The following is a 17,645-nucleotide window of genomic DNA, read 5'->3' as shown; positions in this document are numbered from 1 at the left end:
GGGATGAAGACCGCCAGGCTTAAGTGGGACTGGGCTGGACATGTCTGCCGGATGAATGATGACAGATGGGCTAAAATAGCCACTAGCTGGCATCCCCGGTGTAGTCGTGGCAGAGGCAGACCGAGAAAGAGATGGCGGGACGACTTGGATGCGTTTCAGCGGGACTGGCGGGACCTTGCTCAGCACAGGGAGGATTGGAAAGCTAGAGGGGAGGCCTTTGCCCAGCAGTGGGACACACAAATAGGCTATTAAAAAAAAAAAAAAAAAATTATTTTTTGTTTCCTGGTTGTATATATGGCAACCTCATCTCTCTCACTTTACCGTTATCTCGTAAGGGATTCGCATAGGAGATGCGTACATACTTTCTGCTTGGCCTTCTAGTCTTTCAAAAATTGCATATGTTCCAGAAATTGGGATGGGTACCGCAGTGGCCGGGTAGCCTAGAGGTACGCAATCTTATCCTTTTTTTCTCGAATTTAGAAGCGAAAATACTCCTGAGACACGTGAGAATAGCCCTTTAATAGTAATAAATTTAATATTCACTTTATTGAACACATATCATCTTGAAAACCATATAAAGGTTATCCGAAAAATTGTTGAAAGGTATTCACTATTCAGTGGGTAAATCTATTTGAAGATGTTGACCCTTGTCAGCTGTGACATTGGGTGTCTCAAATAACAAAGCATTTTTACACTCTTTTTATATTTTATTTACTTTTACTGCGTCTATTTGTATAATTTAAATAAGTTTTACACGTTTAAATGATATTTTTGGTATACAAGCTTCAATCGCTCACTGTATTTTTCCCACAGGCATCTAATACTCATCAAGATAATTCTAACAAGTCCAAACATGCTCCAAAGTTCCAAACACAGTTAGTGTTGTTTTATATTTCAAGAATTTCTTGATAGACATGCAAATGAGGTGTGTTACGTAAAATTACAATAACTTTTCAATGATATAAATCTTTACCAATATTTCAATTTCTGACACAAATAAGTTATTGCATTTGTTTTCACTAATTTATTATATTATATTAGAAGTGTCTCTCGCGCAAATTATTCAGTTTAGAAAAAAAATGATATTAGAAACCTCAATATCATTTTTGAAGACCTATCCATAGATACCCCACACGTATGGTTTTTTTGAGTTTCAGTTCAAAGTATGGGGAACCCCCAAAATTTATAGTTTTTTATTTCTATTTTTGTGTGAAAATTTTAATGCGGTTCATAGAATGCATCCACTTACCAATTTTGAACAGTCTCTTATAGTTTCGGAAAAAAGTGGCTGTGACATAATCAGACAGACAGACGGACATGACGAATCTATAAGGGTTCCGTTTTTTGCCATTTGGCTACGGAACCCTAAAAAGTGAATATAAAATCATTGTACAAATTTTCTAATAAAAAATAGTTTTTCTAGTCAATTTTAATACAATTGAAAAAGGTGTTTACAGTACATATGGGGCTACTTTATAGCACTAGTGCGAGAAGTAGCATATTACGTTACTGTGTCGAACATTTAAAGGGCCATATGTACTGTAAAACGTTGTACGATACATGTGCGAATAGGTAATTTGCAACTCGTGTCGATTTAAAACACTCCCTTCGGTCGTGTTTTAATTTATCGCCACTCGTTTCGAATTTCCTATTTTTCGCACTTGTATCGTAATGTACTATTTTGCAATATTTTTTCTCATCGCTCTGATATAATCCATTCATAAAAGATATCTAGTGCATGACAAAATAACTTATGGGATTATTATAAAGTCGTGCTAACGAAAAAATATGTACCATGCTCAAAATTTTAAAACAAGGATGATATATAGATATACATGTTGTGTCGGGTGAACATTAATTAGGATCATTCGTTGGCTGGTAGCGAATGCCTTCTGGCATTAAGTCCGCCATTTGTACTCTTCATGTATTGTGCAATAAAGTTTAAATAAATAAATAAAATAAATAAAAAACAAATGAATGTGAACACAGGTAAAAACACCATCAAGTTTGATTCGTAATGTCATGGCATTAAAGGTTAGATTTGACAAATCTACGCGTCATCGTGGATGACACGAACTATAAAGATTTTTTTCTACAAACCTCTCGTAAATGCTCTCTGTTACAACATCATAATTACAACCAAAATATGCTAAAATGGTAAATATTTGGTAAGCAAATTCCTAAATATAATATATTCACAACTTCAGCACAAAAGAAACAATAGCTCTTTTAAATAAACTGAACAGAGCATTAAAATTACGACTAATTTGTGAGTTGAATATTAAAGTTATTTCTAAAAAGGTTTTAAATGGCATTTGAAATATGTAATTTCTAACAAAAACATTTAAAATCTAGTACTGTATGTTAATGTTTGAAATAATAAGCGTGTATTTTATTAAAACAGTATCTTCTCAATTAAAATTAAAATGGTATCATCATTGTGTTTGTCTTTGCTATCCAATTAATCATTTATACCGCATGTTCCAAATGTTTTTGTGGTTTTTCTTTTCAGTGTATTTCAATTTCGAATGGGCATGGTGGGAAACAAGACCTAATTTGTTCATTAGATATATGTACCTACAAAATAATTATGTGTGGCCGTATATTAATGACTAGACGCCGACGTTCGGAAGGCGCTAGTGTGTTGTGGCTCTTAGTTTCTGAATGATAAAAAGGCAGTGTGCGTAAAAAAATGCAATTTAGAGCCAATCCACACTAGCGTCTCCCAAGCGTCAGCGTCTAGTCAACTCTATGATTGGTGCTCGACGGAACGTTGGCGCAACTGCACAGCGACGTAATTTTCCATAACGCCGACTACGTGCCGACGCTCATAGGACGCTAAGGGGTGGCCATAACTGGCGCGGACGCGTGCGGCTGATTTTACTTACAACGGCACCCGCTCGACTCAGCTAGCGGACGCCCTTAACATGATTATAATATAATATTTTCTTAACAAGCAATACTTACGAATCCGCACCACCCCTGCAGTATGGACTGTCTGATGCCGACGCCCATGTTGAAGTCTTCCGACGTGTGGTGCACCTGATGCTGAGCCCATAATATGTGCACCTCTGGAAAGGAAGAGATACTGTAATATAAAGTAATATATCTTTTGGCGTTGGTAGCAACATAGTATAACACTACGAAAACATCTAAAACAAGTGTCCTGAGATCTTTATTTCCATTCCGTTATCATTTTCATAGACTGTATGGCAGTAACGAAATTGAAGGGACGAAAAAAGTATGGACTTTCTGAGACACTTTCTCTCTTATTAGGATCAAAAGAGCTCGCGATTCTAATTAAAAATATTTTATATAAAAATTCTCAAATCGGAGAAAAAGCGTAATGTTCAATTTAGTAATATTAGTAAGAGTATTTTTATACGTCCGTTTTTTAGAACATTTTTGATCCAAATATATTATCCCAATCTTCATCAAATATTTAGGCCTAAAATCTTCAAAGAGCCGGGAAGCATTGGAAGTCACTCAATATATTTGATTCAAATCGCAATACAATCTATTTTTAGTCAAGTAAAACATTATGAAAACACCTCGTGTTTTTTGATTTCCTTTTATGAACAATATTTTTATCGGTATTAAAGTTTTATATTTAGATAGATACCTACTCGTACACATAATGCAATCTCTAGTGTTTCCTCCAGTTCACATTTGTTTTCGTAACTCAATTGTTTTTTTTTCTATGTCGCTAGTCTGTCCCTTACTGCAGTAATATATTTTTTGCGACAGAAGTGATTAGGTACTCAGAGTAGTAGAGAGGAAGACAACTGTGAACATGTGAACAAAATGTGAACTGGAGGAAACACTAGAGATTGCATTCTTTTTGTTTTGCAGATAACGACAAACTTAAGTTCGCTATATCTATTAGACACCTACTTCATCCGACAGATAACACCCCTAACACCTTTGATGTGATATTTAAATGTCAGACTTCAGCTGCATTATTGTTGCGACATTATTGCGACGGCGTTGATGTCGCCGCAGAAAAGTCGCAACGATTTGCTTGATAAAATACGAGTAAGTAAAGTTAACCACCGCATTACTGCGCACCGATTATGACATTTTGTCCGTCATTCGTTTCATTAAGTTGACAGATACAGGCGGCAGCTAATGAAGCTGTAATTGACATTCGAAACCTTTAACAGCTATCGGAAAATTCGTTTGAACTTGGTATTTGTTCAATTTGTTGCCTTACAAAATTTGTTTTTTAATTTAATGCTAACAGACATCTTAAAATAATATTCATATTCAATAGTTTCACAGCTTACGTATATAACGAAAAGAAGAAAACAAAGACTTCCTCAACAACGACGGGAACTCAGGGGAATCATCAAAAATCAAAGGATGGAAATTTGAAAAACTCTAGAGGGGAATCTGAATGTTCTTTTTATTCTAACACTTTGAGGAAATGTTATTTAAATTTCGTCGTCAAGGAAAATTATGAATATTCAATTTTTTTACTCGAGTAAACATTTTTTCAATGCCACTGACAATTTATGCTAAGATCTTTTGGTACTCTTTACTTATTTTGTTTTCTCGTGTATTGTTGATTATTTTTCTTAACAATTTCAAACTTGACGGAAAACAGTTTAGAATGATTCACGGTTAGTTTCACTAGACTTCGATCGAGCGGGATATGAATCACGATTACCTTTTGTATTGTTTTCGAGCTCTCGATATTTCAACGCAGTTACATGACGGAGATACTTATTTGTTTATTTGTTTTAACCAAACCTCGCGCGTCCAATGACGATCCGTATGGCAGACATTTTTATACGTAGTAGTTATCTTTCACGTAAATTGTTTGCAACTTTTTTGGAAGTAGGGTATTTATTTAGATATGTAACATTAAATTTAAGTAATAAAAATGCGGTAAAAGGATCCGGGTATATTCGTAAAATAACTTCGACCAAAAGAGGGGTATGGGCACTGTGAATGTCATCTCGCTTTGTGTGGTAGGGCACAGCGCAGCGGATGTCATTCCAGATATAGAGCAGAGCCCAACTGGGGATGTACCTCCACCTTACAGAAAACCGCAACCTATTAGGTAAACCCTACTCATAGTGTTGTGTTCCTACCGGTGAGTAAGGTTGCCAGAGCTCAACGAGGATGCGGAGTGTTAGGGTCAGCAACGCGCTTGTTCTTCTGAAGTTGCTGGCATACATAGGCTACGGAGACTGCTTACCATCAGGCGAGCCATATGCTGGTTAGCCACAGACATATTTCTTCAATTATTTTTTTAACATAAGTCTATCCAAAAGCGACTTGGAGGAAATGTCATAGGGTTCATTATACGCGTAAGGTACAGAGGTCAAGGGGGGTTAACCGCGTAATATAAATAACCACCGTCTTTATATTACGTCTTTAAATCCGGCTTCTGAGATTGGAGGGCTTGATAATTTTTTGTCTAATATAATTACATCTATTTCAGTTTAGAATAAAATCCCATTTTTTTTTGCAATTTTTAGGTTAACTCATAGTCATAAAGTAATGAGTCAGTCACTTACCACGCTCTGTGCATCCAATAGTAACAAAAGTTTACTCCCAGCGCCGCCTCGTACCGAGTTCACACATTGTCCCAGAGCAGCTCACTATTCTGAAGTTGGTAACACGTAATCTAGGTATTGCCTGTAGTAGTACTGAGTTGTATATCACTTACTATTTACACGCTCCGTGCATCCAGTTGTAACAGAAGGGGAACTCCAGCTCTGCTGCATACCACGTCCACATGCCTCAGCTTTGACTATTCTGAAGTTGGTAATATATAACCTAGGTATTGCAAGAAGCATTGAGTTGTATATCACTTACCATGGCATGCTCTGTGCATCCAATAATAACAGAAATCGACCCCCAGCGCTGCTGCGTACCACGTCCACACGTTGTCCCAGGGTAACTCCACTATTCTGAAGTTCGTGTATATCCATGTGTACAGGTATGATTCGGCGCCTCGCCATAATATTCTGATAACAAAACAGTAAATTGATGGAAATAATTATGATTAACTAGTTGCCCGCGCTTCTGGTACTTTTATTACAATTTCGCCTAGATATTATTTGGTATTTAATGAACTGTACTGAATGTCAAAAAAGTACACATGTGGCTATGTAGTGTGTGTGCTATGCCTCACCGGTGTCAATGTGTGTACAAGCTTATTCATATTCATATTCTTTATTTGTACTGATCATACATTGTCATAATTTACATTCATATATTATTCATACATTAGCCCTAGCGTATAAAAGCGCATGCACAAGATCGCACTGGCAGGGTCGCCATGTGACGTGGGACGTTCAATGAGACAACTTGTTTCCGATAAAAAAGTAGGTATAATAAATTAAAAATATCTTAAACATTGATTGGTTATTAAAAGTTTTATTTGATAACATATAAATATATATGTCAAACCTCTTGCACGGCATTAATATTTGACGTTGTCAATATTCGCACAGTACAGTTAAGTCGCTCGGGGCACAATACACGTACGGTCATGTTTGCTGAGCTTTAGTAAGACTTCTTTAGTTATTCTAGTTCGGTTGGAAATTCATCAGAACAATATAAATATATCACTATAATTCTCATTTATTGCCTCTAGAGTGCACAACGATACAGAGCAATGGACTGAAAGAATCGCATGAGTCACTGAATTTGAAAATACTTTTATAAAAAAATGTCTGTGACCTTTAAAACGATCACTTTATTCTATAAATAAATCAAGGTGGTACCAATGACCTGCCAATGTCCTTACTATTTTAAAAAGAAATTTGTTTTCAGGTGATTTTGAACACCCCATAACAAATTATGTTACGTAAAATATTCTTTAACATGCAATTGTATGGTGTTGTCAAAAGTAAGGCTAGAAGCCTGTTTTGAAAACTTATAGATAGAGAACTAACTTCGGAAAAACGGTAAGCCTTCACTGATGAAGTGATGAATAACAGCCAGACGCCCAGATCAAGTAACAACGGATAATTTAGAACACTAACTAGAGGGGTTTGAATAAAATTAATAATAAATATTATAGGGAGATTCTAATTCAAATTGACTAAGTCTCACGGTAACCCAAGAAGGCTTGTGTTGTGAGTACTCAGACAAAGATATATACAAATACTTAAATTCATAGAAAACATCCATGACTCAGAAACTAATAACTATCTGTGTTCATCACACAATAAATTGCCCTTACCGGGATTCGAACCCAGAACCATCGGCTTCGTAGACAGGGCGACTACCCACTAGGCCAGACTGGTCGTCGAGATCGGTTTAGATGCTTTAAAAATTATGTATCTACTTATACCTATAGCGTGGATAGCTTTAATTTATTAGCTCCTTACTACTTGTGTTGTTGTTATTGTTGTCCTAAAGCACCCCAGAGGTATAAAGGGCCTTCACAAGCTCGCGCCACGCCTTCCTATCTTCAGCTCACCTTCTGGCCTCGCTCCAGCTCAACCCGACCGCTCGTAGCTCTTTTAGGACAGACCGTTGCCAAGAGTATACATGGCACTTTTGCCATATAATATCTAAGTGTGCCTGTAATGATTGTGAATGAACAGATACCTGCCACATTCCTGCAGGATCCCGTGGGAGATGCTGGTGATCCCGTCGTTCAGTCTGATCCCAGGCTTGCCCTCCAGCCTTAACACTATGTGCTCCAGTACCATGAATATCAGGAAATACGGCCATGACTGGAAGAGAAAAAAATGACCAAAGTTTAACTTTTGTTCCCGTTTAATGAAATGAGTAAAGTACCATAAAATGTGCCTGATTTGCCCCAAAATTTTCTCTAAAAGCATAAAATTATTATAATTTGGTAGGTACTTAGATACCTATCACATAGTTAGGCTTTATTTATTTATTTTATTTTATTTAATCTTTATTGCACATAAGAAAACACACTGTACGATAGGCGAACTTAATGCCGTAAGGAATTTTCTACTAGTTAACCTTTAGGCAAAGCAGACAAGTTGTAGGCGGTGCAAAAACAGGAGGTATAGATGATACAATTAGGTACATGTACGAACACAATACAATTATAAAAAATATGTATATACACTATAAAATCTTTAAAATATGTTTTTTAAGTCTTACAACAATATATACCATGTATAGTGAGCAAAATTTAATTATATTCTAATGTGTTACGCATCAATGGTCAAAGTAGCCTTCTTTGAGCTACTGAGTTAAGAAAAATAATAACGTTGATAGAGTTAAATAGCACATGATTTGTCCGATATAAGTTACGAGGTCCCAGCGCCAGCGCTTTCCTAATCAATACCACGAAACCTTAGATGTGTCCAAGCAAGCTTAAAAATTAGGGTCACCGCGTCTGCACCCGAAGTTTAAGACTCTATAATGAATGTTCAAATACGTACAGAATATTAAGCGTTTTTATAATTCGAGATCGCTTGGGAATTCTATTGGTGGACTCAAATTAACTGTATTACTGTAGCATTACGAATAATGGGGGTCGTATTTCGAATAATTGAATCGGATTATCAAAATTAGTCGATGTAAGGTACTTAGAATTAATTAATTTGGATTATGTTTTCTCGTAATCGAATGGAATTACGAAAAGTGTTTGTTATTTCATTTATTTTTTGAAGCCGGTTATCTTTTGATGAAAAGACTAGGTTAACCTACTCTAGTTTATTGCGTATTGAAATAGGATAAATATTTTCAGAAACAAAAGGTGCTGTTTGCTATGTTTTTTTAACCCTTTGACCACCAAAGTCGTCAACTAAGTAAGCTGTAGGTAGGAGTAAAGATACCCCAAACAATGGGTATCCTTATTCATTGCTTCAAATATATAAAACAATATTTTATAATGTTGATTTACTGATAGAGTTATGTTAGATAAGATCTTCTTTTTCTCATATCAATACATCTGAATAATTAACCTCTTACTGCATGTAATAAAAAAACATTTGTTGAAATTCGAACTTTAATAGCTGCCAATAGAGTTGAATATCATATCTGCCGCATATGGCTTCGAATGCGGTCAAGGGTTAATAGTAAATACTTAATCTAGTAATCTCCGTGTGGTGTCCGGCTTAAGAATAGCACCAAACCTAAAGGAATGAGGGTGTCGTAAGAGGCGACTAAGTTCACGAAGGAAGCCGTCATCTAACCCTTCGTCACAGGGAGATAAGCCTCTAAGCATTGGGTTGCAACTTATCTAGGAGAAGGAAAACTCCAAAATCAAACCCGGGACGGAGTCCCCGTTAGGCGTGAGTAGGGTCCAATCTGAAATCTGCGGTAGACTCCAGCAGCCAACCTGGCTCCACACGTATTGGCTTGCCTTTCCTGTGGGTCCGGCCAGTGAGGTCGAGAGGGTGGCGCAGGTGCTGGGCATCCCTGCGTTTTCCTTAACTCCGTCCCAGGCGGTGTAATGTCTCTAGACATTGCATCATAGATCGTTTGAAATAGATGCTAAGGCCAGTAGTAGTTTAATAAATATTTATAATTTCCTTAAAGTCGAGCAAATATTGGGGCAAAGTTGGACCATTTTACGGTATACGTTTTATGGTTTCTATTTCACGCTTGTAGTGTCAACCCTGATAATAGTGCTAAATGTCACCGGATACCATTACACGCGTTGCAACAGCATTGAGAAACCACTGTCATACAATACCCATACAAGTGCATTTATAACTCTTTCTACTACGACAATATAGTATTTTATACAATCGTGATATAATAGAGAGCTTTTCAGTCGAGTACCGTGTTTTGGCAACGAAGCTTGCTGAGTTGCCAAAGTGAGGTACGAGATTAAAAAGCTTGATTATATCACTATTGTATGTACAATACTTTTTCTATGAGTCAATAAAAAAATACTTTAAACTAATAAAATCATACAGGTAAACAAGCCAATTGTATACAGCTATTTAAAATACGCGAGCAGCCGCGATACCTTCATACTCGTACGCGCTCCGGCCGCCGGGACCCGGGACACCTCCTCGTAACTCATGAGGCCCTGGTACTTGCTCTGCGCTAAATTCAATTTTTAAACAGTTTTTTATCAATTTTGGCCACCGTAGCCTATGGAGACTAACAAGCAATGGTAAGCGGTTTTCGTATTCTATGGATGTTGCTATATTAAGGGTGTCACATGTGCGTTTATGACTTATAAAGCAATTGTTTCTACTGTACAACCTGAAATAATTAATTAATTTGAGCTATCGTTTTGTTTCGTCCTCTTGACCGCGGCGAGCTGTGATTGTGCCATTTCTTTATAGTCGACTAAACCGTTTCGAAATGAATATTATAGTTGAGTTGGGAGCCCATACATGAAAAGTACCCAATTACAGTTTGGTATACGGAATCTTAATTCAACCATTACAGTCGACGAGTAGAAAAAGTACTATTTTAAAACAGCTTGAGTCAAACAAGTGTTATACCTCCTATTAATAGTAAAATTCTTATTGGTATAGACCAATAAGTACTATTTTAGATCAGCCCCTTGAGGATAACCCAGTTTCAGCATTGCATAATAATTCTTGTTCCTATTTAATTAAAGTACAATTTCGCATGACTTGTGATTCGCTTGCGATATAATAATATATTTATAGCATTATTAGGTATATATATTGAGTTGCAGATCACTACATAACACTAGATGGAGTATAATATTATAAATTATAACCTATTGTGGTTAATACTTTGTCGCCGACGAAGCAATATTGCTTAAAAGTAAAATATCTTATTATGTTTATTCACTAAAGTTATAATATGTTATATTGAAGCAGCACAGAATAGTATAAACAAATAACACAGTTCTCGAGATATTTAGCGATGTCACAGATAGATAGACGGACACATCATTTGGGTTCCTTTTTACTTTTTTGGCTCGGAACCGTAAAAATTAGATTTTTATACAAGTATTTAGATACCATATAATAGATAAAACCGCGTACAAAAGGAAACAACAGCTACTTTTGTAGTCTCGTAATACGAGTGGTTAGTGTTATTAAATCAATAAATATTTTGCATGTGTTGCTTAAGACAAAAAAAAAACATAATTATATTTATTCTACAATGAAAAATATTTTTTTATGCAACGAAATTACTATTATAAATCTATGACTAATTTCCGATCCACATAAGAAATTAATACCTAGACAAATTAAATCGCAAGCAAAACTTAGAAAACATAAACGAAACTGAATCGAAATTTCGCCTTAAGACTCACGCGGGAGTGTAACTTATCTGACATGTCCTATCTAGTGATGAGTGGTGGTCTACATGAGACGTGTTAGATGTAACAAGTAGTATAGGGCGTTGAACTTTGAACTTAAAAGTTCATTGAAGCCTTTCTTCGTATGAAATACACGTCTCACGAATGAAGTTTGCTGGGAGTACTTCTCATCAGAAATATCATTGTCGCCATAACCCTGACGGAATTGGCTGACTGAGGACATTGACATTTTAAGTCTTAGGTTGACTTTAATTCATCCGAGCGGAGATGAGATACCACATGGTACCACCAACCATGGCTGATGACCACATGGTACGAGTTGCCCTGAACATACCCACGACAGCGCGAGGCGCCGGAAGACGGCCCGCCACCCGGTTGACGACGGTCCAGAAGGACCTAAAAGAGCTAGGAATAGATGACACCGTAGCCCAAAACTGGGAACAGTGCAGTGTGCTGTGACACCAGTTGTTTGTGAATCTTTTTAGGGTTCCGAAGTCGACTTATAGTTTTGCCGTATCTATCTGTCCGTCGTGATCGTTAGTGCTAGAAAGCTGCAATTTGGCATGGATACGTCCAGCCGTTTTTAGGGTTCCGTAGCCAAATGGCAAAAAACGGAACCCTTATAGATTCGTCATGTCCGTCTGTCTGTCCGATTCTGTCACAGCCACTTTTTTCCGAAACTATAAAAGCTATACTGTTCAAACTTGGTAAGTAGATGTATTCTATGAACCGCATTATGATGTTTACACAAAAATAGAAAAAAAACAATAAATTTTGGGGGTTCCCCATACTTAGAACTGAAACTCAAAAAATCTTTTTTCATCAAACCCATACGTGTGGGGTATCTAAGGATAGGTCTTCAAAAATGATATTTAGGTTTCTAATATCATTTTTTTCTAAACTGAATAGTTTGCGCGAGAGACACTTCCAAAGTGAAAAAAAGTGTGTCCCCCCGCCTGTAACTTCTAAAATAACGGAATGAAAAATCTAAAAAAAAAATATGATAAACATTACCATGCAAACTTCCAACGAATATTGGTTTGAACCAGATCTAGTAAGTAGTTTTTTTAATACGTCATAAATGGTACGGAACCCTTCATGGGCGAGTCCGACTCGCACTTGGCCGCTTTTGAATTGATGCAAATCTTCTCTTCTTAGTAAAAAGACATACAAAGCGCAGCAAAGGTACTCCCAGCTTACTACTATTCTGACAAAATTGTAACTACGGAACCCTAAACTGAGCTCATTTCAAAGTTCTTTTCATTTCCTTTAATGCAGAACCATAGTTACATTAAGAACATGGTTTCAAACGTTGCCATTAAATCACTCAGGCTCACCGCATCGCAACAAGTAAAATAACTAAACCAATTATTTTTTCAAACAAACTTCGAAGGTAAAACCGAGAACGATCAATCAAGAAACGTTGCCAAGTTGAGCAACATCGAAAGTGCCGTGTGACCTAAATAGAAAATTTGCTTCTGTGCAAATTAAACCCAGTTGCTGACAATGTATTGCAACATACTAATAACACTTTAATGCAAGGGGACACTGCATATCGAGTTTCATTAATTTTGCTGAAGGTTATTGGTCCCCGGATTGTATTAATGGTCGAGTACACAAACATATTTACGAATCAACGTTTCGGAAATATATTTTAAAGATGTATATAGGTTGGAGTCGTGTAATACATTACGATACATGTGCGAAAAATAGGAAATTTGAAACGAATTGCGATATATTTCAAATATAAAATATATTTACAATACATATAGTGCTACTTTAACGCACTATTGCGATAATTAGCACATAACGTTACTGTGTCTAAAATTTTCAAAAGTAACCAGGTTTCGTGGACATTCAATTTGCACGTCAACCAATAATAAACGTCACCTTGATGTCACGTGTCCGATTTACTGATTTTCAATCTGACGATCACGTGACACCTGAGAGCCTACCGCGAACCACGTTCGACATGTTGCCTCTCTATCACACTTGTAAAGCCGTACGTAAGTGTGACAGGGAGGCAACACGTTGAACGTGGTTCGCAGTGGGCCTACCGCGAACCACGCGAGTTTAACATTTCTTTCCCCATTACAAAAAGTGCACAGTGCCGCTAAAGAAGATTTCACTTAAAAAAAGTTTGGCTATTGCTCTGAAAGTGAAATTTTCCATATAGATAGTTTCCTTTTAATTTAAAATTCAGCTTCAAAATTCCACTCAAAAGCCTACCTTTGCCGCATCATACTTTTATGAGGCATGCATTTACCGGACGATATTGCCCTGAACATCCCGCGCTAAACATAACGTGTCTTACCAATGTACATTCAAATGTTTGTTCAATTATGGACCCTATCTTCTAACATCAAAGTTCATAATTGAATGATTTATTAAATGTAGTTATAACAGATTTTTATTAGTATTTCGGCTGCCCAATTTCATAAACACGTGTTCGGAGTTAGGGAATGTTGGTCGCTGGATTATTAAAAGATATTACTGGTATGCGTTCGCTAAAATGTGGCCTATAAAATATAGTGTTTACTGTTTAGTCTAGAAAAATAAATACGCGTAGTGTGCAAACATAATATGCAAGCACACACAAAGTTTATTGCAGGCCTGTAATTTACAGGAAAAGGAGATGATTAACGTCAGTTACGCCTGTCAGAGTTTTCAGAAAATATTGTACCCAATTAGCATTCGTTGTTAAGAAAAGTTAATCGCTGTCAATTTTGTAACGACCATTTAGCATGAAATCTGTATGAGAATCAACATTTTGCCTTTTTTTACATTGAAATATCGCTTATAGTTTATGGAATGAACCAAAACCAATTTTTTATTGAAACTTAATGCTTAATTAATGTCACAAACTGACAGTGGTTAACTTTTAATTGCTTATCGTAATAAGAACGAAAACAAACTTACTGGGAAAGTAAAATGCTCTAGTGCAGAAGCGTATCATTTCAAGACAATATCAAAAGTATACCTGTTTAAAAAAGTTAGGCACATCCTCCTTCCTCTCAAACATGTGTTCTTGCGGCGTGATGAGGTAGAACAGCCTCCCCACCACTTTGAGGTGGCTCACCATTGCCGACTCCACCAGCGTCTCGTTTGCGTACGAGAACTCCATGGTGTATCTGGAATAAAAATATTATTTTATAAAAAACCGACTTCATGAAACAGCTACAGCTAAATCTTAAGATATTTTTTGCAATGAACCTTAACAATTATACAAGGCTCGGAACCGGTTTATAAAATACCGATAAATACCGGTTTATTTCGGTTTTCTTCCGACCTTTTATATGAACGCGAACGTTTTAAGAACTTTATTTGTAACCTACAAAAACCGATTTATTCGACAAGCGACGAAACGGCCTGCCGGCCTGTTGGTGTGTCACGTAAACATAGGCACCGACACAGGAAGAAACCGGTTTATTTTGATCTAAACCGGTTACATAAAAGCGGTTTAAAAGTAACGGTTTTTCGAGCGAAACCGACACTAAAAGGTTTTGCGCCAAGTCCATGATAACGGTTTAGAAATTTAACCGGTTTTCGAGCCTTGCAATTTTAATATGAAAGAGAATTGCCTCATCGCTCCGCAGGGTGCGGGCCAGCTCCAACCCCATCCTGCCTACTGTAGCAGACCGATACGACTCACCCATAATGCGGCACCTTGTCTGTGTCACGGTCACGACCATTACTAGTTGATTGTTATTGTTATAGGTGCTATTTCGCTTTCTGTTTTTGTTCAACATTTCGTTTTTATAAGCTTTTTTTAAGGAAGTAATAACGCTACCATAATTATTAATTACTATAATCAACTTAATTAAAATTCTTTTGAAGAGGATTCTCAGTTCAAGCAATAATTAGATTAATAATAATCCATCTACAAATCTTAGGGCAGAATTGTATCATTTGTATCCCAATAAATTCTTTTGGATTATAAGAACATGTTAAACTACTTTTAGGGGACCTGTAATGACCATATTTTTGTAAATATTGAATTTAAAATATCTTTTGGCACACGTCACGTGACCAAACTCGTATGGGGGTCCAGGCAGGAGGAGTCAAGTGTAAACAGCGGTATAGTCAGTTAATCTGACTCGGTGTTCCATACTCGAAACGTCATTGAAGATTCTGATGACGTCACAACTCTCGGATTGACACTGTTGACAGTTAGGCGATAAACAACATATGCGATGTCAGTTGACAGTTCGTATCTTCTACGTGTGTATGTAGTTATGTGTCAAACTGTAAACTGTGACGGCACACAATTTTCAAAGAGCGTTTTGGGCGCGAAAGCATCTGTCAAAATATATTTTGTTAATTTAACATATTTAAAGCCGTTTATAGTATAAAAGTTGAATTTTAGGGCAACTATTAGTTAATATAGAACGTAATATAAGCGTTAAAAAAATATTGGAAACAACCCTATTCTACGATCTGTTTAAAACCGTTAGCAAAGTAATTTTATAAGTAATGCGAATTTGGATTAAATTAATATGAGAATAAAGTTCATTTTTCTCCTAAGCGCAGCTTCAGATACAGCCTTTTTATTGTACAATACGTAAAAATTTGTAAATGGGGGTAACTTGGGGAAGTGTTTGAAATTTTTTTCGGTCAGGTTTCTACTTCAAAAAGTTTCTCTTGAAGCATGAATTCTTGGGTGAACTCGAAAACAACTGAAAACCAAAAATAACCTGTTTAAATTGCTTTTTATCGGATATTTCTATTTATAAACAGCCTACTGTTTCATAATGGCGAGTAGGCTTTATTTTAGATACTTTCCTACATCTTAAAATCGATATTTACTTACATCTTTCATTATTTTGTACAATTGTACAACAAATCCATTTGAGACCAATAGAATTTGAGACGTATCGTAAAAATTAAATTAAAAACGTACTTGGCAAGTAACATGCTCTAGAGCAGAAATGTATCACTTTCTGCACACTTCATAGAACAACAAGAACCAACTTTCGGAACATGAGAAATTAAAAACTTTCTTTATTGTGTATGTACGTAGTAGTGTATGTAAGTAGGTACACATTCAATAACATAATATATCCATTATCTAGCCTGACTTGGTCACTGGCAAGATATCAGCATATGTAATTTAGCACAAAGTGTATAAAAGTCATATTATTTCTACTTAAGTGATAACTTGACCCCAAGCGGGCTTTTATCTCTGAAATATATATAAATATGATTATAAATGCCAATTTATATACAGTCAAGTAGTGTATATTCAAGAAACTGATGAACTAGTTCTACTGATATATGTACACCATACGAGTATTTCTATAAAACCTACAAACTACCTAATATTCTCAGCTAACAACTTCTATTTGCAAATCTTCTGTTTCTTCTAAGTTGAACTTAAATTAAAGAATAAATCTTTTAAAATGCAAAAACTTCATGTTTGCTTCGTTTTCCATGGAAAGCACCACGTGATCACCGATCAGCCGTCATAGAAAATGACGTGTCGGACGAATCGGCGGGCCTAGCATCCTTTAGGGTGCCTTTCGAGAAACTACAGCTACGTTTCAAATGTATGAAAACATAGCATAGCAAACATATCACATCTCTGGTCGAAGGGCACCCTTATGGTTCTTTCGTCAACATACAATAAATATAGTATTTTTATATATACCTAACCATAATACTGATTGAAACATTCACACATTATTAAATTATAGAAATGGGTCTTAATCGCGTATTAAGTTTTACTACTACTACAATAATAGTTTTTGTATTAACCTGTTTCGCGAGTTATTTCAAATGGGTCATAGGTAGGTCTTGAAAAGTGCTAAATTGGTCTCGTTTTTACTCGTACATTAACAGTTAAAATGTGTCAGAGTTATCTAAGTGTAATGAGTTGGTAAGAAATTAATCATTTACAATTATTATAAAAAAATATTAATGAGATTATATGTATTAAATCTGCGCTCCAAAATGACGAGCTGCGTTAGAAAAAGTAACTGCGTAAAGGGCAAAACACGATTTTCCTCACTGTTTTTGCAGCAAAATATGCTAAGTTAGCTGCTGATGTAAAAAAATAATACAAAAAGTGAATCATGCGTATCCTACAAAAACAAAGTATTAAAATTAACATTCCATACACTGAAGTCGGCAAACGTTAATCCCTACAACCACACATCGGTAGTGCAATATTGTATCACGATTTATATTATTATGATGACCTATTACGGCTATCAGTTGACATGTTGAATATCAATTGAACCCCTGCTAAGCTCGACATGTGTTCGTGGACAGTGTTGCGAGAATAGACGACCTTTCTGTGAGAAAGGTCGAAGTATTGGCGAGAGTGTTTTGTTAGAACGTGTACTTTTGGAACTTAATTTTAGTTTTATACAGAATGATTTGAGATGACGTTACTCCAAGGCAGTGGTGGCCAAACTTTCTTACAAAAAACATATCG

General features: G+C 36.2%; 1 protein-coding gene across 1 annotated transcript in view; it reads right to left on the bottom strand.

Moving 5' to 3' along the window:
- The window catches only part of LOC133520821 (alkylglycerol monooxygenase-like), a 50,835-nt gene that overhangs the window by 20,641 nt on the left and 12,549 nt on the right, over nucleotides 1-17,645 (bottom strand). Inside the window, exons 2-5 of the mRNA XM_061855499.1 lie at nucleotides 14,190-14,340; nucleotides 7,573-7,700; nucleotides 5,827-5,978; nucleotides 2,968-3,071 (exon numbers count right to left, since the gene is read on the bottom strand). Of these exons, the coding sequence (XP_061711483.1) occupies nucleotides 2,968-3,071; nucleotides 5,827-5,978; nucleotides 7,573-7,700; nucleotides 14,190-14,333 (528 nt within the window). The 5' untranslated portion in view covers nucleotides 14,334-14,340. The remainder of the gene's footprint in view (nucleotides 1-2,967; nucleotides 3,072-5,826; nucleotides 5,979-7,572; nucleotides 7,701-14,189; nucleotides 14,341-17,645) is intronic.

Source organism: Cydia pomonella, chromosome 8 (assembly GCF_033807575.1).
Source record: "Cydia pomonella isolate Wapato2018A chromosome 8, ilCydPomo1, whole genome shotgun sequence".
Taxonomy (NCBI): Eukaryota; Metazoa; Arthropoda; class Insecta; order Lepidoptera; family Tortricidae; genus Cydia; species Cydia pomonella.
The sequence above is the reverse complement of the archived record's forward strand: the minus strand, read 5'-3'. Positions and strand labels throughout refer to the sequence as shown.